This window comes from Talpa europaea (assembly GCF_964194135.1).
Source record: "Talpa europaea genome assembly, chromosome: 4".
Classification (NCBI taxonomy): Eukaryota; Metazoa; Chordata; class Mammalia; order Eulipotyphla; family Talpidae; genus Talpa; species Talpa europaea.
This window is the reverse complement of record NC_140070.1, coordinates 9,877,897-9,905,714: the sequence shown is the minus strand read 5'-3', so window position 1 is coordinate 9,905,714 and position 27,818 is coordinate 9,877,897. Positions and strand designations below refer to the sequence as shown.

The window sequence follows — 27,818 nt, the reverse complement described above, 5'->3', positions numbered from 1 at the left end:
GGTTATTCAACTATGGAGCCATTTTGTGTATTGGTTTTTGTGCACAAAATACTTTGCAATGTCAACCATTTATAGCAACGAATAACAACTGAAAGGAATTACTTTGAAAAAGTAGTCCACCAATTTGTACTATGCCATTTTCCAGAACATCATAATTATTTGTGAAGTTTTCTGCTAGAGCTTCAGCAACTTTACAAAGCTCAGCAGCCAAGCCATGTGACCGTGAACCAGCAGTCAACAAGCAGTACGAGAAAAGGTGGTTTAGGATGATTTAGGTATTCCAATCAGAAACAAAATTTATGTACAATCATTTTGTAAGATATAGAATGTTAAATGCCTAAACTGCCATAGTGTGTAAAATATTTCTATGCATTTTTTAAAATTTTGCAGCAGAATATCACCATAAAAAATTAAAGTGTATTCATATACACACACATTCTCTATTATCTCAAGAAATCATCATGGCCACTCAAACTGATATCATAAAATGTGGTACTTGAATAAATTATTAATGTTTTCTTTTCATTATGTGCAGCTCTGAAGGTATTCAGTGATACAAAAATGCCGAAATTAAGCACCAGGCCTGCAACTTCCACTGGTTTGATATTGGGTATTTTCTTTCCTGTACTTACTTTTCAAGATCTCTGCATTATAATGTGCTGCAGCAAATTTTATAGTCTCTTCTGTCCTTGTATTGACATTGGGTTGCTCTCTACTGTGCTGCCAGCCTCCTTTTCTTAACTGACACTTGTACATTTTCCAATATTCCGGGTAGAGTATGGTCATCAGTTCGTCTACACTGGACACTGAACGCAACTGCTCCTCCAGATCTCTGCCTGCATAAGCCTGTCAAAGAAACATGCAATTTGGTTACTAGTCAGATTAAGGAATGTGAGAATAAATGCACCAAAAAGCCTTTTGGGTTTATTGTTATATGTGCTAGGATCCTATGAAAAACATTATTAATTTTTATAGCAGCTGAGTTACTTTTCTTGGTAAAATTAGAATCATGTTTTGATTTAAAACACCACATCTAAAATGAAATTAACTAAGACAGTTAAAACTAAAAATATATATTTGGTTGTTAAGACAACAATTTTGGAAAATATAATTTTTTAAGTGTTTTTTTGAAGGAATTCATTTTATTTATAGTTGTTCTACATAATGGGAAAATTTATTAGTTTGAAAATTTATTCATGTTTATATTACCGTCCAATACAATCAAACTGAAATCCATTCTAATGCTTTGCTTCATTTTCATGATCAACATCAGTAAAATATAATTAAGCAGGACGCTTGTAATTAGGAAATCTTAGTTTAATGAAAACTACTTTAGAATAACTAATCACACGGAGAATGGGATTTTAATAACAGTGTCACAGTTGAGGGTTATATTTTAGTAAAACCTCCCAGTATTTCTAAAAATAGTGATCATCAAGATTTATATCGCTATAAGAGACACAAAATAGTTAATAATAGAACATCACCTCTGTTTGTAAATGGCTGTCTATATAAATGTATCCAATGAAACAGAATATTCTAAGTTATACTCTGGTAGTAAACATAACTAAGAAAACTACAATGCCTTTTCTAAATTAAACTTTGAAATTATGGCAAAATGGGACACTGTTCAGCTTTATATATTTTCAAAGTTCAGTGTGCAAAAAAATAATTCAGAGAGTTGTTAATGTCCATGCAAATCCCCGTTGAGTTTTATTTTTTATTTTATTTTATTTTATTATTTTTTAAATTTTATTTTTATCCAGTTGAGTTTTAGAGGAATAAAGTTCCAGGGACCCACTGATCACACATAGTCCTTAGTAGCTCTTGTGCTGTGGGGCTATTCAAGACAGCAGAAGCTAACAAAAACCCATTGAAGACACCCAGGCAGCAGTGACCACAGACACACCCATGTACTTTTATAATCAGTTATATGAAACACTGACACACACACAGCAACCATTAAGAAAAAGGATGACAGTGAAGAGGGACTTTTGGTTAAGTATCATTTGAAACTTTAAAGCAAATTGATTTTGTATTTAAAATTTAGAAATGGAAATAAATACAGCAATAATTATATTTATAAAAGACTAAGTTCTCTAATAGGTCAAATGAAGAAAAACATAAGTACGCAATTCACAGTAGGGAAAATGTAATATTAAAAAATGAAAAAATATACTAGTGAAAAATAAAAGTTGTTATATTTATACTTAGGCAGAAAAGGTGCCTTTCTAAAAGTGATTATAAAAAATAAAAATAAAATCTAAGCTATTTGTTTGGTAGAAAACACTATAAACAAAATAAAAGACAAACAATAAAGTGGGAAAACTGTTTGAAATATTCATGACAGATGGAAAAGACTAATATTCTTAAAATATCACATGAATATGTTAATGTGAAAAAATAAACAGATACTTCAGTAGAAAAATGGGCAAAGAACTTGAACTGAATATTCACAAAGAATAAATATAATCAATGCATATTTGGTGGTGTCAAAAAGTAAAGAAAACTGTAATTTCTTTTACTCCTGGAGGGATTATAAATCTGTACAGCTATTCAAGGAAAAATGTGTTATTTCAAGTTGAAGGGTCTTAAAAACAAGCCCCATTTTAGATAGCAAATTCACTTTGGAATTAAATTCCCTATCCATAAAAAGTGATAACAAGCCTTTGCTATATATATATGTACAAAGTCATTGTGAGGCTGTCTATAATACTGAACATAAAATCCATAAAGAATCAACTAAATAATATACAGGGAAAACAAATTAACACAGAAAGTAATCTAATAACATTATAAAATAATGATATAGATGTGTAATTTAGACATGAAAAGAAGTAGATAATATATTCCATGATGCACATACATACAATGTTCACATACATAGCTCATGTGTATAAGATTTTTTCATAAAACAAAATTCATATTTAGATAGCCTGAATACATGTTTGTATATAGTCTTAAAACCTCTACAGCAAAACAAAAAATAGCTATCATCTCCAAATTGCAGGATTAAGGTAATAACTATGTTCTTCTCTATATACTTCCATACTTAAAATTCTAAATGTTGAACATAACTTTTTATTATCAGAATAAAACTTTAAAAGTAGTTTCTCTGAGCATATCCAAAGGACATAGTATTAATGTTCATTTCTGCATCTCATTCACTATTCTTATTTCTGCATACAGCATGTCTTTTGAAGATTTATTTATACCAATCTGGCAAAAGCAGACACTATCACAGACAAAATGGTATAAAAAACAGATTGATATTGAGCAATTTATTTATTCATCCCTACTACATTATATTTTCAGGGAAGAAAAACAAGCTTTTGTAGCAAAAGATCCAGATTTACATCTAGGCTATAGATTTTATTTAATTAACATTAGATTTTCTTTGACCCTCATCTTACTCTGGAAAATGGTAATACTATCTTCCTTATAGAGTTTTTGTGATGATTCAAATAAGCAATCAATGTAGAAATAGATCACAGAAACTGTAGTCAAGGGTTGGATTAATATTATAACATCTTTAGGGAGAAACAGCACAGTAGAGATTGGTTTCTAGACAAATCAACTGCCATTTTCACATCACTGTCAAGTGTAACAGTGAGTACTGTACCAGTTTTGCTGCAGTGTTTATTTCGATGTATGCTCTGCATTTCTTTTCTGAATGAGCAGCCACCTAGGAACTGAGCATTGTCAACTTAGTAAGAGAGCTGATCTGTGAATCAGAGACCGAAACATTGAAGGTCAACACTACCAGGTAGTCATGGCACATTCACATCTCATTTTTGAGGAATTTAAATAGATCCCAGTAACTTAGAAAAATTTCTGAACCAGAAACACCCCAAAATCTTTCCAGTGGAAGTGTTATCCAGATGAAAGTCATTTCCTTTCTCAAGGTTTTCTTGAGTTTCTGTGTTCATCAATATTTTCCAGAATGTTGTCATCTGAATGTTAATATTTTCCTTCTTATTTTCCAAAGGAATTTGGTATATCTTTTTTTTTTTTTTAAATGCACCTTTCAAGTGGCTATCCCACTGCAATAAAAGTCTCAAGTAATCTGAAAATGAATCTAATTTTGCACTCCACCTTGGTGGGGTCAATTAGGAATTCAGTAGTTACTCTGATGTAACTTTCAGCACATAATTATTAGTAAGGAGCAAACTACGTGATAGTCGGTGAAGGATTTTGTCATGCTCTGGAAGTCCAAGCTGGTAGGGAGCCAGGGGAGCTAGGAATAAGTCCTTTCCTTGATAATTCACAAACCTACGAGGTAACAGAAGGATGAAGCAAGGACTCTGAGTCTACAAAAGGTCACATGATGAGAAAGAGATTTTGGGTTTCCCGTGCACATTATAGCTTTCCTGAGTCGTGCGGAGTCATAACATAGAATAAACATCTTAGGAGGCATCGATAGCAGATATAGCTGACTTTACACAGGTATCTCATGAAAATTAGTTTCCTCTTGCTGGTCTGCTTCGACTAGGGGTTGTTCAGATGCCCAATAGGGAGAAAATATAAGAGCACAGAGTTGTCCTATCTTCCAAGAACTGTCATAATCCAGAGAGTCAATAATAAGTAGGAAACCAGAGCAGACACCTAATATTATTATTAATGGGCCTAGATTTGTCAATTAAAAATTTTAAAAATTTTTAAAAATTTTAAAAACTTTTAAAAATTCACAAATGCAAATTCAATATCAACAGCCTCTACAAATAACAATCATAAGTTAATTGCTACACCATGTAAAAATTCAGTAATTTTAAATTAAAAATTGATGGGGAAATGCATATACCTCAATTACAGAAAATTTCCTTTAACCTGAAAGCATATCCTCTTATCAAATATGAGTGACCAGTATGAAAAGAATGGGTAGGAGTCCATCAAAGAAAGGTTTGATCACACTGCTGTATTTCCAACGCTGGTTAAAAAGGGTTATAAGCAAATTCGGTTAGTTGCCCAATATATCTATATCTGGGGAAAAGAGAAAAGAACCTATCTTCAAACTGGAAAAAGGGATATTTATATTTTTCTTAAATTGTCCATGCACTGTCTTTAAAAGCTTGGCTCAAGTAATATTTTATATTTGATGAAAAAAGTACATTGCTACAGACAGTTTCATAAGGTAAAGCAGAGGTAAGCTTTGGTCATTTAATAATATACAATGTTGTAAACCAATGTTAACTCAATAAAAAATAAATCAAAATCAAAATCAACCATGTTATAAAAATTTTCCAAAAAATTATAAAAGGAAATACTTTTCATATTATTCACCTTTGTCCTAAGCAACCAAATTATGAAGAGGTATCACTTTATCCTAAAGTGGTTATCAAGATCACCAGCTCTATACTACTGTTGAGTTTTCTTTCTTCTTTGGAAACAGAATCAGAAAGCAGCATTAGAATAAGTAGGTGCTGAAGTTATTCTTCTGCTAAAATAGCATAAGAGCTTGTTTATTCATTTCTTCCCACTTAAATGGCAGTGGCATGCCAGATGGATTTGTCATTCCTCCTGTTTCCTTCAGCAAACTATCCATGATAGGTAAATTTGTATTTTAAAGTATATTCTAGGGGCCTCCTTGGTGGCACATCAGGGAGGTCTCAGCATTATAAAGCTCAGCATTATCAAGCTATCCAGCATGAGATCCATCCCTAGCCAGGGAGCTGAACCCATGGCTCAGCAGACCTCTCCTGCCTCACCCGCTGCTCCCCTCAGCAGTGTATTTCAGTCAATCTGCCTGTTCTGTTCCCCGCTCTGTCTCTGGTGAATCCTCTCACCCCACACACCTCTGGCCTACACCCTAACTCTTGTATGCATAAATAAATAAATCTTAAAAAAAAAATAAAGTATAGCCCAGGGCCTCCCTGGTGGCACAGTGGATTGAGCTCCACGCTGCGAAGCTGTCTGCAGCCTCTGCAGCTGGGTTCGATTCCTGGCCATCCAGGGAGATACCCACATGGCGCGGTAGACCTCTCCTGTCTCACCGGCATGGTATACCTCTCCTGTCTCACCCACTGTTCCCCTGAACAGTCCGTCTGCCTGCTCTGTCCCCCACTCTGTCTCTGGTGAATTCGCTCACCCTCCCACACCTCTGACCTGTACCCCAGTTCTTGTATAAATAAATAAATCTTTAAAAAAATTAAAAAAAAAACACAAAGTATATTCTAATTATTTAAAAATTTCTTTTTACAACAAAATCTCAGTACTGGGGCAGAGTGGAGAGGGTTTTGGATTTGAGAGGTCATCCAATACATGGTTATAAAATTCAATTTTTTTTAAAAGAATTATTTATTTATTTATACAAGCACTGGGTACAGTCAGAAGCGCAGGAGGGTGAGAGAATTCACCAGAGCCAGAGCAGGGAGCAGAGCAGGCAGAAGGACCGAAGCACACTGCTGAGGGGAGCAGCGGGCGGCAGGAGAGGTCTGCGTGCCATGCTGGACCCTCCTCCTGTGGCCAGGGAGCAGCCGGGGATCGAACCGGCGCTGCAGAGGCTGCTGACAGCCTCGCAACCCAGCGCTCAACCGCTGCGCCACCAGGGGAGGCCCGGAAATTGTATGTTTTAATTAACAAATTTGTTTATTTCTTTGGAGCAACATGGTTTTCAACACTGTGTGTGACTTAGAGGTAAAGGGTCCGAGGCTTCCAGTGTAAATTACCACGGTACCCTGGCTACCAAGGCACTGAGTCAATTTATTTTTTGCCTTATCCTTGAAATTTTTTCAAAAAATGCCACGACAAAGAATGGGCACTATTTATATCTATTATTGTTAGCATGAGTTATATTTTAAAAGAAATTACTTTTTAAGCTTATCACATATAAACTAAAGGAGAAAATCAAATATTTCATCAAACTGTAGGTAGGCTTTTAGGAAATATTACAAATATTCATTTACAATGATGAAATCTTGAGATCACTTTCTAATTCAATGCTACAGCAGGCTACGCGCCCATCATATCTGCACAGAGGTGGACAAGACACACACGGGGTGCCTTGCACTGAGCACTGACAACCACTCTTCTTGCTTCTCAAATGGCACTGACTTCCCTCCTTTGTAGGAAGATAAAATGATCTCAGAAATATTAATTCTAATCTTTTCCCAGATATAATGACAAAAACAGCAGTAGGTACCTAAAGCCAAAAATACCTGAGGCATTTACCAATTATAAGGGACATTCTAAAGTGCTAAAACCTGTTCAAATGTGTCAATATACAGTGACTCTGAGCCAAGGATGGCTGCCTCCCCAGGGTCATCTGGCAATGACCTCTTCTGCGAACCACATGGCTATATATATTGGGTTTGCTTCTGCCTTTTGGATTTGTTCCTTTGATCTTTTTGTCTACCCTTCATCCAGGACCACACTACAGCAGTTTTATCATTCATCTTGATATTAAGTGTATCACTGGTTTGCCCTGGAGCTGTCATTTAATTCTCAAGATGAGGTGATTTACCTCAAAGCAGTGAATTTTGGGGGAATTTGATTTTAATTTATTTATATGTGATAATGCCAATTCATACTTATTTCACTGGGTTCCTATGAAAAAACTAAGTGAAATAACTCCAGTTGAAAGATTTTTTAAAAATATTAAAGAATATAATTCAAAAAATAAAAATAAAATAAAATAAAATGATGGATATACAAAACTTCTTTGCAATTTAATTTCTTATGACTAAGGTCAATCATGGTTTTTGCAACAAATATGAGATCCTGGTAACATTAGGTAATCTAGCAAATGCACGGCCATGTGCCTTACATATACTAGACACACAGGATAGAGTGCTAGTAGCAGTGGTGGCAGTAGCTGTAAACACGTGAACAATAATTATACTAAGGGACCGAAATAAAGCTACATAAAAAGGTTCTACTTCAAAGCATATTTTAATATTAACTCTTATTCATTAAAAACCCATGTTCTTAGTGAAATCTCAATTTGCCCAATCATAAGTACATAATACTTAAAATTACATAATGCATTCACAGAGATACCGACAAAATGTCCAACTGAATCTGAGTTCTCTAGGAAGAAGTTTTTTTTGTTGGGAAGCATATGTGTATGATGTAACACAATACTGAAGGCATGTGGTTTAGGCAAATGATAAACCTGTGTTTATAAGCTGTAATCATCAATTTATTCACTTTCCATTTGTGTGACCTTTGAGGATTATTTTGCCATAAGAAATATAAGGATTGATGTACAAATTACATGAGCTATTTTGAAATATGATATGTAGGGTCTCCCTGGTGGCAAAAGGGGTTTAGATGCAACTTATGAAACTCTCCACAGCCACTGCAGCAACGAGTTTGATCCCCAGCCAGAGAGCTACCCACATGGCACAGCAGACCTCTCCTGTCTTTCCTGCTGCTCCCCTCAGCAGTGTACTTCAGTCAGTCTACCTGTTCTGCTCCTCACTCTGTCTCTGGTGAATCCTCTCATCCCCTGCACCTCTGGCCTGTACCCCAATTCTTATATACATAAATAAATACAATCTAAAAAATAAATATATAAAAATCCAGTATTCATTTTTGATTAAAAACTTCTAGTAAACTAGAAAGAGAAAGGATCTTTCTCCAATTCATAAAGGGCTTCTATGAAAAGCTCTCAGCTAATATCATACCTGAAGAAAGACAAAATGCTTCTCTTCTGTGATACAGAACAAAGCAAGTAAATCCCTTTGCACCACTATAATCCAACAGAGGATGGAGTTAGCTTAATAACGCTAATTAATCAATTAAGACAGAATGAAAAGAAAGCTATAAAACTGTCTTTACTTGTGGGCAAAACAATCCTTTCTGTAGAAAATCCTAAGGACTTTATACAAATAAATTTACTAGAACTAAAAATGTGTTTGGCAAGGTTATATAAACCAGTGTGTAAAAATCAATTGTACTTCTATCTACTAGCAACGAACAATCACAAAATGATATCAAGAAACAATTTTCATTCACAGCGACATCAAAAGAATCAACATCTTGGTAATAAATTGAGCAAAAGAGTTCAAGACCCACTGGTGGAAAATTGTAAAACTTTACTAAGAGAAATTTATTTTAATAAATAAATGAAGAGACCTACCACGTTCATAGAATGGAACACTCAGTATTATTAAGTTGTCAATTCTTTCAAATTGATTTATAAATTCAGAGAAATCCCTTTCAAAATTTCAACCATATTTTTTGGTAGACATTTAAGCTGACCTTAAACTGTATGCAAAAAATCCAGAACAGCTGGTTTAATTTTGAAAATAGAGACTAGCTTTAGCGGGCTCATTATCAGCTCTCAAACCTTCTGTTAAGCTATAGTAACCAGGACGGTGTGCTAGTAATTTAAAAATAGATACAGTGTGATCTCACTCATTTGTGGAATATAAAGAAGTAAAACAAACAAACAAAACAAAACTTAGACTTTTGACAACACAAAGGCTGTGCCAGCAGGAAAGGTGGATGTGGAATAGGTGGGCAGGAGGAGCGGTTATTTGGTGGTGGATGGTGCTTGGCATTCGGTGGTGGGCCTGGTGTGATGCATAGCTGCTCAGGTTAGAAACTATACATCTGAACTCTACACAGTGTTGTAAACCAACATTTTAAAAGATTAGCTTGCCAGATCAGAGTTGAGAATCCAGAAACAAACAAAATATACCTATCTTGATGGTCAAAAGATTTTTCACAAAGTATCAAGGTGAATCAATGGGAAAAGAAGAACTTATTAAACAGATTGACTAAGACAATCAGCAAATTATATGTGAAACAAAGACAAAACAATCCCAAACCCTGAAAAATGGAAAAACTAAATCACTTAGATCTTACTTTATATCATACTCATAAATTAAAACAAAATAGTTCATACACCTAAATGCAAGAACTAGGATCTATAAAACTTTTGCAACAAAATATAGTTCCTTCTTTGTGACTTTGGAATTAGGCAATGATTTATAATTCATGACATCAAAAAGAATATTTTATGAAAGAAAAAATGGTAGGTAGATGAAACTTAACCAAAATTGAAACTTGTGTTCTTGAAATGTTAAGAACTCCAAAAGACAGGTGAAAACTGGGTATCAAAGGCTTGCAAATCATATATTTGCTGAACACTTGTATTCAAAATATATTATGAACTCTTTCAAAAAATTAAGGCAAATAAAAACCAAGTTTAGGGCCTCCCTTGGTGGCGCAGCGGTTGAGCGCTGGACTGCGAGGCTGCCTGCAGCCTCTGCAGCGCTGGTTCGTTCCCCGGCCACCGAGGGTCCCACAAAAAACAAAACAAAACAAAACAAAACAAAAACCAAGTTTAAAAATGAGGAAGACAAAAAATGTGGACTGGTGTTGTGGCAGCAACACCACACTGATAGAGAAACAGGAGTCGTGGAGCAGGCTGCACCATGCAGGATGCTGCCGAAGAGCAGGATCCTGGCCTTTTATTAATAGAATAATTATACAGCATCAGTTGTAAGGGGAAAGAAAAAAAAGAAAAGGATAAGGGTGAAACTAGAAAATGTGCTGTTAACTATAGCATCAGGGGTTGTGAGTCTGCCCTCCAGGCACTTCTCATCCGCTTGATGACTCGGTATTGTAACTAAGATCAAGCCCTAGTTCCCCAGCTTGGGTTTCAATCTTATCAACAAGGCTTTCCACTGATCAGCTTTTGGGGTCCCTTGTCATCCATTGGTCCTCAGCCCCCCCCACCCCGAGATTCCCAGTCATACCTCGTGATGCATAGCGTTTCCAGAGCAATCAAACTTTCTGCTCTGGATTGATTTGAAAGGAACCTTGCAGGGTTGGGCTCCTGTAACTAACTGACTGGGCAGTTCTGACCTTGCTTAGGAACACAGAACCAACCCTAGGCAACAAAATGGTGGCTGAATGGACTACTGAGGATTAGCAGACCCACAGACAGGTATTTACCAAAAACAGTATTCCAGTGGCTAAGAGAGTCATGAAAAGATGCTCAATATCACTAGTTACTAAGGCAAACTATGCAAATTAAACGACTACACAGACCCACAACAAAGGATGTAATCCAAAGGAATCACAATGCCAAATAATGCTGAGGATGTGTGCAAACTGAAACACTCATATGTAGTTCATATAAATGTGAAGTATATATTATTTTGGAACTAGTTTGAAGTTCCTTAAAAACATAACATACACTTATCTTATGGCTCAGTAATTTCACTGCTAATGAAATGAATACATAAGACTATTCAAAGACCTGTATATTAATATTCATAGAACATTAGTCATAATAGCCCAAAGCTGGAATAATTCTAAAAACCTACCAACTGACTAAATGGAAAAGCAAATGTGTTATATTGCTATGAAAGAATACTATTCATGAATTGAAAAGAATAAACCACTGATACAATTTATAGTGTGAATGAGCCATAGACATAGCATGCTAAGTGAAAAAAAATGAGATGTAAAAGACTGCACTGGCTAATCTGGAATATGCAGGAAACTACAGAAAATAACACAGACGGTGGTTGCCTGAGGGTGGGGATGGGAACAAGGGTTGACTATATGAACACAAGGGAATTTTGGGAATTAGTAAAGATATTGCTAAACTGCATCATGGTGACAGATTATGAATTAACCACTAACACTAACTTTTATTGTAAATAAATTATACTACAACAAAGTTGTTAAAAATGACATTCTTCAAAAGAAGGAGGAATATGCTAGTAAAGATAAAGACAAACAATCCAGGAAATTAGTAATTGAATGCTGGAAAGACATGAAGAGCTCAGGTAAGATTTGATATTACCTATCTAGTCACTGGTGGCAGATGGTAGAGGGATCCAGGGAAGAAAAAAAGAAAAAAAAAATAGAATCTATAACTTAACTGCTATGTTTTGTTCACAATTTTCAGTGGAATTTCATAATTATTTTGAAAAGCCTGGGAAAATTTGTGGTAGAGATAAGCAAACATTAATAAATAATTACCAGTTCTCCCCAAACTCTAGAAACTTGAACAAGAAAAAAATGTTACTCAGCAGTAAATAATACCAACAGTATCAAAATACAATAAATAAAAAACATTTACCATCAAATTCATATATGTCTCCTATAAGATGATGTGTAAATGAACAGTGTGTCTGTGGGCTGGAGGGCGTCAGAGGAGAACAAGTTGGGGGGAGGGTGACAAAATGTGGGGTAAAAAGGGGCTCATACAAAGCCAGAATTTGATTAAAAATGTAAATGTAAAAAACTCAAAAAAAGAATATGGAAAGTCTAAAATGGAGGTAACTGCTATTCGTGACCACGAAGTGACTTGAAAGAGGTTGTACCGGAAAGACTTGAAAGAGGTTGTACTGGAACAAAGACTCAGGGAGAGGTAGGGAAGTGTGGGGCAGAGCATTATTCTATTAAGAGACCTGGGATGCTAACTTACCATCATCTATTCTCATGTATCCTTTGATTTAAAAGTTAGTAAATATTCCACAACTTAACAATTTGGTTGAAATGCATGACCTAATATTTTAGCACAGTAATTGAACCACAGTGGACAAGTTTTAATATCCTGTCTCATTCAGAGCCAAATTTTTAAAACGTCTCCCCTCACACCCCAATATGAATCTGTACCAAACCATTCTTGCATTCACATGTTTAATTCACTTCTTACTGCATCCTCTCACTCTTCTCAAACAACTTCCATCTTTTCCTCATCCATCAAAACAGCACAAATTGCTCAAGGTCATGTTTGTATATTAATTGCATCTTGAAGTTTTCTTCAGCCATGTTCTCATTTAAAAATTCAGATCTTGGCCCTTGAGGATGCATTCTTTGAATGTGGGGCAGTGACAGCCATCATTAGTAGTGAACACTTGTTGAGTTCTTGTGTGTGACAAACTATTGTGTTTGTGGACATGACTGGCAAACAACTGTGAGGGCTATTGGGTGTGAGAGTGTAGAATATTTGGTTTACAGTTACACAGTGAGGGAGAGGAAACTCTCCATGTGAAGACAGAGCTGCTGGCGTTAGTGACAAAGGGTGGACAGAGAACAGCACGGGAGGGTCTGTTTTGGCTACAGGCAAATGATGATTCATTTTGGACTGGCAAGTTGGGAAGCATCAAGGACATCCAAGTGGAAATCCTGAGCTGACAGCAGGATAAATGGTCTGCTGGTCTGAAGCCTACATGGTAGATGTATTTTTTTTAATTTATTTTTATTTTTGTGTAGAACTGGGGTGTAGGCCAGAGGTGGGGCGGGTGAGAGGATTCACCAGAGACAGAATGGGGAGCAGAACAGGCGGATCGACTGAAATTCACTGCTGAGGGAAGCAGCAGGTGAGACATGCTGCACCATGTGGGTAGCTCCCTGACCTGGGAATCAAACTTAGGCCAAGGGGTGACAGTGCTGAGATCTAATCCCTAGGCCACCAGGGAGACCCCCTACCCAGTAGATATAAATGTTTTCCTGTTAGAAAACAAAGCAAGTTTGTGTTTGAGATTCCTTAGAAGAGAGGACAGAGAGAACAACCTGCCTGGGGTCCTACAAATCTGGGGTGCAGATTCCAGTGGATGAAATAGTGAAATGATTAAAGAAAATGCTGGAGAAAGTGGCATCATGAAATCAAGTGTGAGGGAGGATTTTAAAAAAAAGGTCAACTTTTAGGGTTGACTCTGTAAGAAGCTAGATCAGGGCAGAAAACAAGGTTTGATTAAATTAAAAAGCTTTGATTCATTGACTAAATTACTCAAAAGAATGGGAATTCCTCTAAGCAGTTCTAGTTAGTATGTTAAGAACTGAACCTGCGTTTGGGGATCTCTACTATATATGTTGGCTTGATGAACCCCTAATACAAAGAAAATTTTAAAATGAACCAAACTAGAAGTGTTCAAGGGTGTCTGAGTATACCAATCACAAGATGTGTGACTCACTGGCTTTTCAGAAGAGTTTCAAAACCACCATACCTTTTAGTGGAATTCATGAAAGTAGATAGAAATGGCATGAATAAATGCACAAATATTGCTGTTAGTCAGGAGGTGATGTATGGATACATACATGAAAAAAGTAGTTCCTTAAAAAGCATAAAGCACATAGAAAATTCTAGAAGAAAAATCCTGTCATCTTGGGTGAAGCAAAGTTTTCTTATATTGAAAATCAACAACAGGATACATGAAATAAAATGCAATAAAAAATAACATAACAAATAATATTAAATAAAATTTTAATTATATTTCAAGAAAATAAAAATGTTCTGCTTTTCAAAAGGCACACAAGCCATAGACTGGGAGAAAATATTGACAAAGCACTTATCTAATAAAGGGTTGTATCCAAAACATAAAGGAACTTCCAAATTTCAATGGTAAGACAAAATAATGCCACAAAGTGGGCAAAAAATCTAATCAGATACCCAAACAAAAAAAAAAAAAAACAGATGGCAAATAAACACACAAAAATATGTTCATCATTGTTATTAAGCAAACGGTTATCATAATCTCAATGAGAGAATACCTTACATCCATTAGAATGCATAAAGTAAAAAATACAGCAATACTAAATGCTGACCACACTCTATAGTGACAAGCTCTCCTGTAGCTGGAGGAAATGTAAAATTCTAGAGCTACTATGTAAAAAGAGTTTGACAGTTTCCTGTAGAGGTAAGTATATGCTTACTACTCATCCCACTGCTAGCTATTTATTTATATGAAGTGAAAACTTATGTTCACATAACATTTTGTACATAAAAGTTTATAGACTTTATTCATAATCAGTTGTCCTTTAACAGAGGAGAGAGATACAGATACTCTGATACATCCATGCAATGGAATACTATGCAGTGATAAAAAGAACAAGCTACTTATATTTGCAACAATATAGGTGAATTTCAACTGCATTATGAGTGAAAGAAACCAGATTCAAAAGGCTGCATACTGCGTGATTCTCTGTATATAACATTCTAGAAGAGGCCGACCCATAATCAAAGTAATTGAGCAGTGGTTGTTAAAGGCTAGCAGTAGAGAATGAAATTGACCCCAAAGTAGCACAAGGGAATTATATTTGGAAAAGGATTGTGATTGGAGTGGTGACTGCAGTGGTGATTACACAAATGTATTTTTTTGTTACACTCACTATAAAAATGAATCTATCTACATATTATTACACCTGGATTTAAAAAGAATGGCTCTCAAATGTAAATAAAAGCTAAACACAAACATCTGAAGGTCCTTCAAATATTTTTCCAAAAACAATTTTATCTACTCACACTTTTAGAATCAAATGTGAGGTTGCCTTTCTTCTTGTTACTTTACCATGGTTAAGTTTAGCAATTGTGTGTGTTTTATATTAAAACAATTTAAATTTTGACAGTACAACATTGTTCATAGTAGTTAACATTCATATAGTTTTTGGATGTAAAAAGGTAGAATTCTGACTCATAGGTTTCTGCCTCTGCCCTATTCTTTACACATCATAAAACAGAAAGAAAAAAAGAAAGAAGATATTAGTAGACAAATGCCAGCATTACCTTTTCTTTTTTCAGCACTACAAGCTTTGGACAGAGGCTCTTTGAGGAAACCTCAGAAATTTAATTCTTATCTTTGCCTATTTCAGTGCAGAAGAGTTCAACAGAGCAGGAGATGACGAAACATCACATGGATCACTGCAAGGCTGGTGGACTCTGGAGGATCTAGCACTGACTGCAGTGTGAGTGGAAACCGAGTCAAGCAGTATCAGGTCTGCTGATTCAGAGAAGTGCCTATGAAATTGCCTCAGAGAGGTATATACAAAATTCTTCCTCGATCTTTTGAAACCATATTTTGCAAATTGGTACACCAAAATAGCCTCCTAACATCTAAAAAAAAAAAAAAAGCAAGGGCTTTGGTGATGAATTTGCCTTGAGCTCAATGTACCTAACTCATTCAAAAATGGATTTGCACCCAATGTTTCCTACTAGAGAAAAGACATCATCACCACCACCTTGGAGCATCATCCATGAAGATTTGTGCCTTAATTTTTGTAAGAGAATTCTATAAGGACTCAAGGCCTGAAAACTAATCCTTGAGTAAGAAGGAAAACATTGGGGCAATGTGTACTAAAATCATCAAAACAGATGTAAAAGGCTACATTTATGTTTTTGGACAATAACAACTTTGAATTTCATTATTTGTTAAAGTGAACTCATATTTCATGAAAGCTTTCATAATGAAGTCACTGTATTTTGTATAATTATCCTAGAGTTAAATTTTGTGGTGTTTTCTCTTGGTTTAAAACTTAAAGTAACTATTGATGTGTCTATAAACTCAATTAAGAAGTTTGAGCCTAGATTTTACATCTAGCCTCAGAGGCAAAAACTCAGCTGCATTTACATTATTTATTCTATTTGTGCCTCAATTAATTCTCCTGTAAAGAAGATCTAACAAATGTACGTGCCTCACAACCACCTCTAATGATTAAGAGGTGACATGTGTAATGTTTAGTGTACATAACGAATACTCCATAAGTATAAAATGATTTTTTCCTGAAAATCCAAGAGAAGTATGCTTTTAAAAGATATAATTATATATATAAAAGAAATGAAAGAGTTTAGGTTAATATGCATTTCAACAAAATTATTTTTGAAGTCATTTTAAAATGTTTCCACTTTTACAAAATTGTCAAGTATTTCATAATTGCATCAATATTTTTCATTTTTCTGAATAGTGTGCTAGTCACCAAATTAAATATAATTCTCAGCTAAACACACATAATAAGAAGAAAACTGCAGACTACATATTTATTAATGAGCTACACAACGAAGTATAACATTTTAATTTTAAGAATGCACTTTAAAGTAATGATCCTTTAGCTCAACAAATGACAGCAATTATTTTCTTTGAGCTATTCTTAAGTAAAACAGGTAATGTATCAGTAAACATTTTAAATGGTTCTATAAAATATACATAGTTCAGTGGTAACATTAAATACCACCCATTTTGTGACAATGGCTAATAAACACTCTAAGATCAAATGTAAAACCAACACTGAAAAAGCAATGCAAGCTAACATAAAAATTCATTCATTGGAGGAGGGAATAATAAAAAAAGTTGTTTGAAAATATTTTTAAAATATCATGATTATTAATTTAACACAGAAATTTAAAGCTGAGATTTTTTCAATTCAAAAAGATAATACTAATCCAGAGTTTGTTCAATGTTTCTAAAAATCAATTTGTGTCTCTTAGTATTCACATAACTCATGTAATGCTCATAATTAAAAATTACTTGAAAAGAAAAAATACTTCTCTTGACTTGATGAAAAGGCCCCAAATAACAATTTAAATTCATGCTCTGAACAGAAATGTCACAAAGATAATCTGGTTATAATGATTTTTATAGAATAACTTTGATTTTTTCCCCAAAAAAATTCTCTTTGGAAATCATATCCATTTTCTATAATTTATTTTATCATATTTTATTCCTTAGTGACTCTTTAAAAATAATCTATGATTTCCATTACATATAATTACCAAATTGAGTGGAAAATATATTTATATCTTTATAAACTGCAGATGCAGGCAACTGAAAATGAGCAGAATGTTTTACAGACATGGAGTTTTCCACATTTTTTAGTTACTGAATAAAAGCATATGAAATTGAACAAAAATCTCTCTACTGCCCCACTGACAGTGTTAAATATTGGATCTAGGCAAAGGGTGAGAATACACCTTTGAGTACAAGGTTTTGAGATCAAACTTTCAAAATGTAGAGTTCCTTTATGGATCATCTTCTCAAAACAAACCAGACATCGGGGTATAGGTAAATGGGACATTTAAATTGTAGTTTACATTTATTCTTTAATTTCCTTTTTCATGGTGTATCTCACATTCAAGTAATTCTCAACTTCATTAATTAATGAATACCCTGAGCAGCAAACTTTGTTATTTGTTATCCATTCCTCAACCATTAAGTTATTCATTTCAGTCTGTAAGAATACACTGAGTTTCTATTTAAGTACAAGGAAAAAATTGACCTGAACCTGGGACAAATGTGAAGTTTGCTGGTGTTTAAGATTTGGGTATATTTACTTTTGAAAACATCTCCATAATCAATAGTAGTTTTTTCTTCTGAACAATTTAAATAGTGGTTATTTAAATAAGTAATTTAAATAAAGGTTAGTTTGACATAAATCCTAACACTGTAGTCCAGAAACATTCTCAATATATAACAAACAGGGGAAAAAAAAACCTGCTAATACTATTTCTAGCTGATTTAATTGTGAGAATAATGACTTCTGTAAATCACTTTAGTGCCCAGGGCTGTGCCAGCTGGACAATCAACGTTACTGAAGATTATACTGGGACAATGGGTGGGCACATTAAAATGTGAGAAATTCAGACAAAGAGTCTACTTTGGGGTTTGATTTATCTGGAATAGTTATCTTTAACATGATAGCAATGGGAAATTGCCAAATTACTACTGAATTATGCTGGGTATGTGATGTCTTTGAACTCTAGCTCCTAATTTTAAACTAATAGAGCACACGGTGTCATATAATCCTAAAATGCATTATGCTGTGAATAATAAAAACAATAAAACATAACCTTCATATGAAAAAAAATTATGCTTTAAATTGAAATGGTTGATGCAAACTGTTACTAATTGGGCTGTTCATTGGAAAGAAAAAAATTCTGGAGCATACCCAAGAGCTGCAGAAGAGAAAGGAAAGGTGAACGAGAATGGCAATTATGCTTTTTCATGGCATGTAACCATATTTGGAAAGAAAAGTTATCCATGATGTAGCATTAAATTAATTCTCTTATTTGGTTAAATGTACCTCTTTTCAGCATCTCTTTCTTTCTATACATTAAGTGCCTGGCTTAAAGAAAAATCCTGAATTTAGTTCAAATTCTTCTACTTGAGATTTGATTGATCTTCAAATAATTATTAATAATTATCAGTGTTAGGTTTGTATTTTCAATCTATTTCATCATCGCTATCTTTGTCTTGTTTTGAAGGCTGCAGCGCTCCAAGTGTTTCATAACATCATATGACCATTTTCATGTACTTGGTTGGCACTGTGCTTGAGTTGTAAAATTCTAAAATCAAGGTCTACTCTTACTTCTGTTCGAATTCTTCCTAGATTGGTGTAAGTCTTGGCCGTACTATGTGACTTATTAAATTTATTCTGGCAAATATTTAATTCCAAAAATTAAATTTATTCCAACAAATATTTGGCAAGAGTTGGGCCAAGAAGAGTTGGAGATGGCAGTTGGACAATGCTTCCTCTTGAGACAGAAATGGTGCTGATTTCAAAGCAACCAAAGTCAGTCAAACACAGAAGGCAAGAGGAAAAATAAGCTGCTGAGGGCCAGATCTATCAGAGGCTGGTAACCCAGGGAAATGAAGAGTCAGAACAGATCAAGAACGAAGTCTATGCATGGACACAGACCAAGAGACACCCATAGCCACTGCTGCTGCCCATTCTTGCTGTACATCCTCCCTCCCACGCCCTGGAGAAGGGTTCGGGAATTCAAAAGACTGAGGACTATGTACCGTATATTGGGTATATTGGTATTTAATGTGCCCTATTTATTTGAAAAAGTGAAAAGATACCCAATAGAAAATTATACAGTGGAATCATGAAATAAAGATTAAAAGATACATAAAGATAATAAGATGGAAAAAGGATATGTTATGTACAATTCTGTCTTATTATATATAAATACTTTATACTCTATATAACTATATAATATGCATAGTACTTCAGAATTGAGAATACTTGGTAAGATCTTTTAATAGTAAATGACTTATTTTATGTTCTATTTTTAATGCTTTATATTTCATTTCTTTTGCTTAACTTATATGAATGACAAGTATGTAAATATTTAAGAATATTATTTACTGACTTTAAAAGATTTACCCTGCAAATTAAGTAAATACCAATTTTCTAGCCTCTTCATAATACCACAGTGATGCAAATGTGGAAAAGTTATTGTTTTCTATCCCTTAAATACTATGCTTAAATTGACACAAACATCAATGTTTCCAAAAACTCTGGTCACCATCCAGAATGGAAAAAATAGCCACAATTTCAAGAAACCGTTGTTACTCTCTTTATCTTTTTAAATAGATTAGTTATCCATTCTTAAAGTCAATGCCTGACTCAAAACTTTTCGTGGATAGAGCATTAATGAAATTTGAACGCTGTAAAAATCTCATGCTAAGAAAGAAAAATCACTTTCAGTTGAAAAATGTTTGACAGTAATTAATCCTGGATACACACTACTGTGAATTCATTGAGTCTGCCCATAAAGTTACTGATTACAAAATTATTTCAGTTAACTAAATTGTATAATACCACCCTCTACTTTGTAAACCTACTTAATGGGATCTGTGATATGTGAGGTTTTGAGTTGGAATATAAAGAATGTTCAGAATATTTAGAGAATCCAGGGTAACATCCACAATTTAAGGAGAAAAAAATACTCTATTTTCTTGGTAAGTCTAAAGCATCAGGACTAATATTTCCTAGTATTAGAAAGGTATTATAGAAGGATGTCTTATATTTTGTAATTATATTTCCTATTCTAGTTCCTTATATTATATTTCCTAATATTAAGACTAAAATGCCTTGGCTCATGTCAGGATCTTTTTCTAAACAAAAAAGCAACTCTGTTTCCTTTGCAACTTAGGGACCTAGTGTGAGGCAGCGGAATGCATCTACAGATACAAAATTCAGTGAGACAATATCTCTTCCTTCTGGGCCTTATGATCAAGTAGGATATTCATTAGGAGAGATTTTAGCATTTCAATCTGTGTTATTAGGTTTGGGATATCTAGAGTATTAACTTTGATGAGCCGGGAAGATTTTAGTTATGACTCAAGTCAAATGCAAGCAACCACAGTATGAATTTATGGGTGAGGAAATCCAAGTTATAATACTATAAATACATAATTCAATTGGCTGCAAGGGGAGGAAGGTAACAAACCTCTTGACAGTTTGGGAGACTGGCATCCTGAATGCCTGGGACTCGGTCCAGGGAGCTCCTGGAATTCTTCCTTCTACAAGGAGGAAATTGCCACTTCTCATGCCTAAGAGTCCCCAGCAATGTTCACCGAACTCTGGAGAGGCTTCAAGCTCATGAGCGTGGAGTCCTGGAGCATCTCGAATTGCTTCAAATCTAATGTCTATATTTATACCAATTTTCAGAAGCATATTACCAGGGCCTTCTGTTAATTTTAACTGCATGTGACACAGACCTCTAGGTCACTCTATTAGCGGTGTGTTGGGGTTTGTCTCCTCCACTGCCTGTCTATAGAAACAGCCAGGTCAAGTTCCAGGAGCTATCATGTTAGACCCTCAAGTAATGCAGCCAACAGCTGGCCTAACAACAGCCCCTATGAAAAGTCTGTGTATTTTAGGTATACACAAGTACATCAAAAGCTTGAAAAAGAACGGACAGTTTAGATATTTAAAAAACAGGAATGTCCTGCATTGAGGCCTGCTTGGGTGTGTCTAGGCAGATCATAGATGGAGTACTTTGTGTGGGTGCTTTATTTTAAGACAGAAGGGAATGATCCAGATGTCACCTACAGTGACAGTAATACTGAAATTTGAGTCATATAAAATGTTCAAAGCACAAGAGAGCCACAAGAAATATTCAAGAGGACAGGATACATTCTCTCAAGTAGTTATTGGGTTGACATGAAAGACTTCTCTTTTACTCAGGGGACAGAACTAGAATCAATGTACAAAAACAAATTTTTCATTCATTTTTAAGAAATAATTTCCTAAGGTCTCTGTATTTCCAGTAATGTCATGTAGAGTAGGGAGGCTCACATCATACCGAAGCAAAGTAACTCATGAGCGACGGAAGACAGCTGGCCAGAAAATATTAATACCAGAAGATGATGTCATAAGACATTCTCTATTTACTAGTATCTAAATTTTCCCCACCATTTTTATTGAGACAATGTGTCTCTTTGGCTCACAAAAATGCCTTTGTATCCCCACTAACTCTGTGCTACCCTCTGTTCCCAGGCTAGGCCAACGAGGCTCCCCTTTATGGAAATTCTTACAAAGAAACCACACAGGTGATGTCTTTGGAAGTGAACAACTTAATGTCAACAGATTAGAAAGAAAGATGTGAAGTTCTACTCTGACATCCAGAGACAACCAGGAACTTTTCAGTCTTGGCTATGAAATTTTAATGAAATCTCTGTACTATAACAGTATCAACATTTTAAGGAAAAAATCCCTTTTAATCTACATTCACAGTTAGTAGGTGTCTGTTCTATCATATGTTGAATAATACATTTCTAAAATAGCCTACTCCCCCTTCTAATTCTCACATCTAATTGACTTATTTTTTCTTTTGAGGTTTACAATGTACAAAGTTTTGCAAGTCAGTTTATATTTTAATACAACTGAAGGTTAAAAAGACTTTGGTTGGTCCATGCTGTGAGTTTTAGTATAAGTAACTCCACCAAGAAGAACTTGGTGACAGTATTAAAATTCAGAATAACACACAAACAAATTAAAACACTATTGAAATTCCTAGCAACCACAAAATTGTCAAAGGTCACCATGCATCAGTTATTCACAGAAAGCCATTAAAGCAGATGCCAGATGTTGATAAACTCTTGGTTGCTTAATTTATTAACCAGATGCAGAAATTTATTTATCGCTTGAGTGCTTAGATGCCACTAAGATATGCATGTTAAGAATATATAGAGAGGGAGATAGAAGTGTCTTCTGACTGTATCATGCAGCATGACAATGCATACCAATAAGTAATGTGCTTCTGCTTCCTGTTCCCCATTTACATAATTCAAAACTTTGACATCATGAAAATATATCATGGGATTGCATCCTGTGGCATTATGTATAAAATTTACAGTGTGGTTATAAAAGCTTTGAAAATGGAGGCATAGGGAAAGGAGATGTACTTAAAAACTAACCAAGATGGATTAGGAATTTAAGTTGTGAACTGAACATATTCTTTACTAGGATGCTGTTACAACTAACTGATTTTAATTACTTATATGTAAATAATGATGCCAGTGGTATTCTGAATAATTAACAACAGCAAAAATAAATAGATTAGATAAAAACAAATTTACTTTTTACAGAACAAATATCATAATCGGTCGTCACTTGAAAACTATAATGATATGATTGCAAATCTTTGCTCAGAAACAAAGGTTGGACTTGTCAAGTACATCATGCAAATAAAACTCAAGGTCAACTTCATTACAAGGCTTAGAAGGAAGAAGGATAAAATAAGGGTCAGGGGAGAGGGAGAAATGGAATTAGACCAAACAGCAGTCATGTTGCTTAGCTATATCTTTAGTTTAGCTTAATATGTTTTAATATATTAAATCCCTTTGGGATTGTCATTTTTATATATGTATCAAGGCATTCAACGTGTGCCAGCGTTTTTTTTTTTTTTTAAATTAATTTATTTATTTATACAAGCACTGGGTATAGTCAGAAGCGTGGGAGGGTGAGAGAATTCACCAGAGACAGAGTGGGGAACAGAACAGGCAGACTGACAAAATACACTGCTGAGGGGAGAAGCGGGCGGCAGGAGAAGTCTATGCGCCATGTGGGACCCTCGCTGGCGGCTGGGGATCGAACCGGTGCTGCAGAGGCTGTGGGCAGCTTCGCAGCCCAGTGCCCAACCATTGCGCCATCAGGGGAGGCCCTGTGCCAGCGTTTTTAAAAGAAATTTTCTGGTTTTAAATATAGTTCAGAGGAGCACTGATGCAATGAATAATTTCATCTTTGTTGTAATAACTAACAAAACAATGGACATAGTAGATGGAGTGTGGATCTGGAATAAATGAAGACCTGAGTCCGAATTTGATCTTTGTATGGTTACATGCTATAAAGCCTACTCTACTTGGGACTGTCACCTAACTTTATTAAGTTTCAGTTTCATCATCTGTAAAAGGAGAACAATAATGTCCATATCATTGGGTTGTTCGCAAATGAAATGTAAAAATGCAATACCTGAGTATTTCAGGTACCAGATGAATGACATAAGTATAAATTGAAAGAAAAAAGAAAAGGAGAAAAAGAAAGTGGAGTTAGATGGCAATATTTCACAGCTCATATTAATTTCTGTGTCAGTTTTCTCATCTCTAAAATACCACTATCAAGACGAGACCAGTACCACTGACTTGGCAGGTCTGGGGGGTAGTGAGGGTAGCATGGGCACCTGTGAAGGGGTAAAAATGTAACCCCGAAATGATATCGACATGTAAATGACGGACGAATTATTTTTAAAATGATGTGCACACGTATTAAAACAAAAATAGAGAAGTCCTTGTTAGTTTACATTCTGCAATGTTCAAACCAAAAATAATAAATAGAGTTATGCTATTTTTTGAAACTTTCTCTTCCATTGTATCCAAACATTTGAACTGGGGGGGTTATTTCTGCATCTTTTATATGAAACTGGAGGCCTCCATATAATTAATGGAATTCTTAGAAATTTAAAGCTCTGAGCAAGCAGAAAATGCCAGAGAGGGGGTGCACATAAGGTGCAAGTTATACAGAAAACAGAGCCTGGGGAGTAAATCCCGTCTGGGGTTGTGGGGCTTTTGTACAGTTCACACTGGTACCTGCAAGGGCATCCTGAACTCTGGAATCTGAGTGTAATAGAAACAGTCTTCTGGCTCTAAACGACCAGTTATCCTGCCAACCAAAACTCATTTTCCCCTTCACCCTGACACCTCAGGACAGCACAAAGTCCTCTATATGAGAGGATAAAATGCAAAGAGAACCGATCCCTTCCTGTTAAAAAGGAAATTGTTTTCTGAGTGGTTAGTTCACCCACAGCTTTGCAAAGCACAAGATGCCCTGTAATTAAGCTTTTCATCTAAGATGTAAATGTGAACATTGTGTCTATCCATGCAGGGCACTTCTCACACAGACCAAAGGAACTTGGCTTTCCCACAGAAGCTCTACAACTCGGCGAATGAAAAAGCAGGCAGCACAGTGAATGAACGAGTCCAGACCGCCAAGTTGACTGGCTTTGCCATTCACTAGAATGGGTCTTGCAGAAATACTGGTTTCCTGGTTAATGACGTTTGAACGATTATACCTGGGGTCTGATGTTATTTTAAGGCCCAAAGCTGCAGTGCATGACGGATAGCTCGTTCCGCGATGGTGGTGTGACAGCTTATTGTTGGAGGGCAGGAACCAGATGCATGGAAACAGGTTCAAAAGGGCTACTTGGCACAGACAGCAATGAACTAAGACACAATAAGGAGAATTCTGGCATCCCCTGGCTTTCTCTGCCTCTTTTCTACCTGTAGACTGGTCCTATTGACACAGCACGGGACATGTTCCAGCTGTGGCATTCCTAAAGCCTGTCTTGTTTAGGGCTTGGGTTTTTTTTCTTGTTTGTTTGTTTGTTTGTTTTTTGTAAGGGCTAGAAGTAGCAGGGGGTGTCCAAAATGATGTGTAGTCTACAGGACAAAATCCTGAGCCCCAGTCCGCTATATCACAGTCTTAGGGAGTGAGGAGCCAGCAGCTTCGCCTTATGGGATTCATTAGCCTTGTGGATTCCTCACCCCTGAGCTGGGATGCATGGAGAGCTGCTACAAAGCCACTCAGCAGGCAGCCCTTTTGGTCACTGGCAGCTGGGATGATCCTTTCATCAGAGATAGTTTATTTTTTTCTGTGTCCCCAAAGAATCTTTGCTAGGATGAAGACAGATGCATAGGAAGACTCAGCGCACCCTTCCCCCAAAGTTTTAGAAAAGCTAGAATCAGAACACACTTTTATAACTCCTGTGAAAATAGGTGACATTGAGAAGTTCAATATCTGATAGTCCACTGAAACATTTTTATTCTTACATAAATGAATTATTTAAATATTTCAATTAAAGGGTGGAAAAATTTTAAAATGTGTGATAGAAAAATAGCAATAATGTTTTCATTTTCAGTAAGTAGTAATCTTACAACACAGAGTTGTGGCTTGTAAACCTAACGGGTATTTGTTTATTTGATTCAGAAACACTAAGAAATCTATGAAGTCACAACTATGACGCTTAATTATATCGTTGGCATTACCATTTGCCAACAAAGTCAAATAAGACTTGATGTACTATTTTGTACATAATTTAGAACATAATTTAGAACATAATTATGTTTTAGAACATAATTTCATGTGGACTATTTAAATACAGTCTTACTACAAACTCCCGAGAGAAGCAAATATATTATAGTTACTACATTCCAGATTATGAATAAAAAGGCAAGAGATTTAAATGTTGAGCTCAAATAGAGAGTAATTAGGCAGTTTCTGTTTCCATGTGAAGTCATTATACTCCTAAATTCCAGGGATTAGAATGTGAACATCTTTGGGGGATCTTTGAGTAGGAGATATTATTGTGTCCACTACAGGTTGGTCTGAGTTATCAAAACACTACATATTTTATACCAGTGCATGGCAGAGGTGGATAAATACATGTGGGAACATAGAAAAGCTTGTTAGACTATCTTTTGATACCTTGTTTTAAAGTGGACTTTTGTAGATACATTCTTTCTTTGATATATTAATTTAAAAGAATAGCTTAGTACAATGGGGTATAAGGGTAAAGACTGTAAGTAAAGCATAATGTCAGACAGAGCTGGGTTCAAATTCTGCATTGTTCCTGAACACACTGGATAATCCAAGCAATGTACTTATGGCCCACATATTTTTTTAAATCTATTAAATAATAATAGTATTAAACTTAATGATATTCTGAGAATTATATGAGATTATATTTTCTTATTTAATAAAATGTACTAAATGCTTATGAGCATTTTTCTGAATATCAGCTGTGACTTTAGGTTCTGGGCACTCCAAAGCTCCTGGAATTTCAAGTAGAGAGAGACTCAAATGAAGAAATTAAACAATGAATAAAAATAAGAAAATAAAGTAGTGATGACAATAAGTTGAATGTCATGACAGAAACTAGGTGACTATCTTGGAATAGTCCTATTAGAGTGAAAAATAAAAATGAAAGAAGCCATCAAGTTTGTCTACGAAGAAACATTTGAAAACATTCCAGATTGTATAGAAAGAATATGTTTACATATTAGACAAAAAAAAATGTAATCTTTTGAAAAGAGACTGTGTAGCATAGTGTCACAGGGATGAAGTTGAAAGATAATCAGGGACCAGTTGTGATAGGTCTTAGTTGTAGTCCATGGTAGGAGTTTGGATGTTAGTATAAACGTGATGGGAAGAAGCCATTAGTGGGCTACATTGATGGATGACATTATCTCATCTGTAGTTCTGTAGTTTTACAAACACACCCTGACTACCATGAGTAGATTAGATTCAAAAGGTATAGAGAGGAAACAGATATAATAATTAGGTTCTTTATAATCATTAAAGCAAGGAATGATGATAGCTTAAATTACAAGGGTAACTGTTGAAACAGTGAAATACATGCATTAGGGATACATTTTAGAAGAAGAGAAGCACTGACTTGCTGAGAGTTTGCTGGAAGGTTTAGACAATGAGGCAAAATGAAAATTCTAGTGTGTTTCCTAGATTCATCATGTAAGGTTAGCATAAAGCATCTTGCTTAATGCTTAGCATATTTTAAGCACTCAGTAAACAGTAGTTAGGTAAAACGATTGGTAGATAGTCAAGAGAATTTAAATGCAGATTGGTAAAATGAGGAATAAATAGAAATACTATATTAATAAGCAGTGGAAATAAGTATATAGATAGAACAGATATTCATTATCAATACATTCTTCCTCTGAGCATCATTAATAATCCACACCTACACAACTACATAATTACATAGTGAACATTGAGGGTTATAAAGAAACACAACTATGGTGCCAGATGTGAAGGTAACACATATTTTTTTTTTACAA

At 35.1% G+C, this 27,818-nt stretch overlaps 1 protein-coding gene across 1 annotated transcript in view; it reads right to left on the bottom strand.

Annotated features, from left to right (window-relative positions):
- The window catches only part of VEGFC (vascular endothelial growth factor C), a gene marked incomplete at both ends in the record, with an annotated part of 80,612 nt that overhangs the window by 25,211 nt on the left and 27,583 nt on the right, over positions 1 to 27,818 (bottom strand). The window contains one exon of the mRNA XM_084231439.1: positions 633 to 846. Within this exon, the coding sequence (XP_084087565.1) occupies positions 633 to 846 (214 nt within the window). The remainder of the gene's footprint in view (positions 1 to 632; positions 847 to 27,818) is intronic.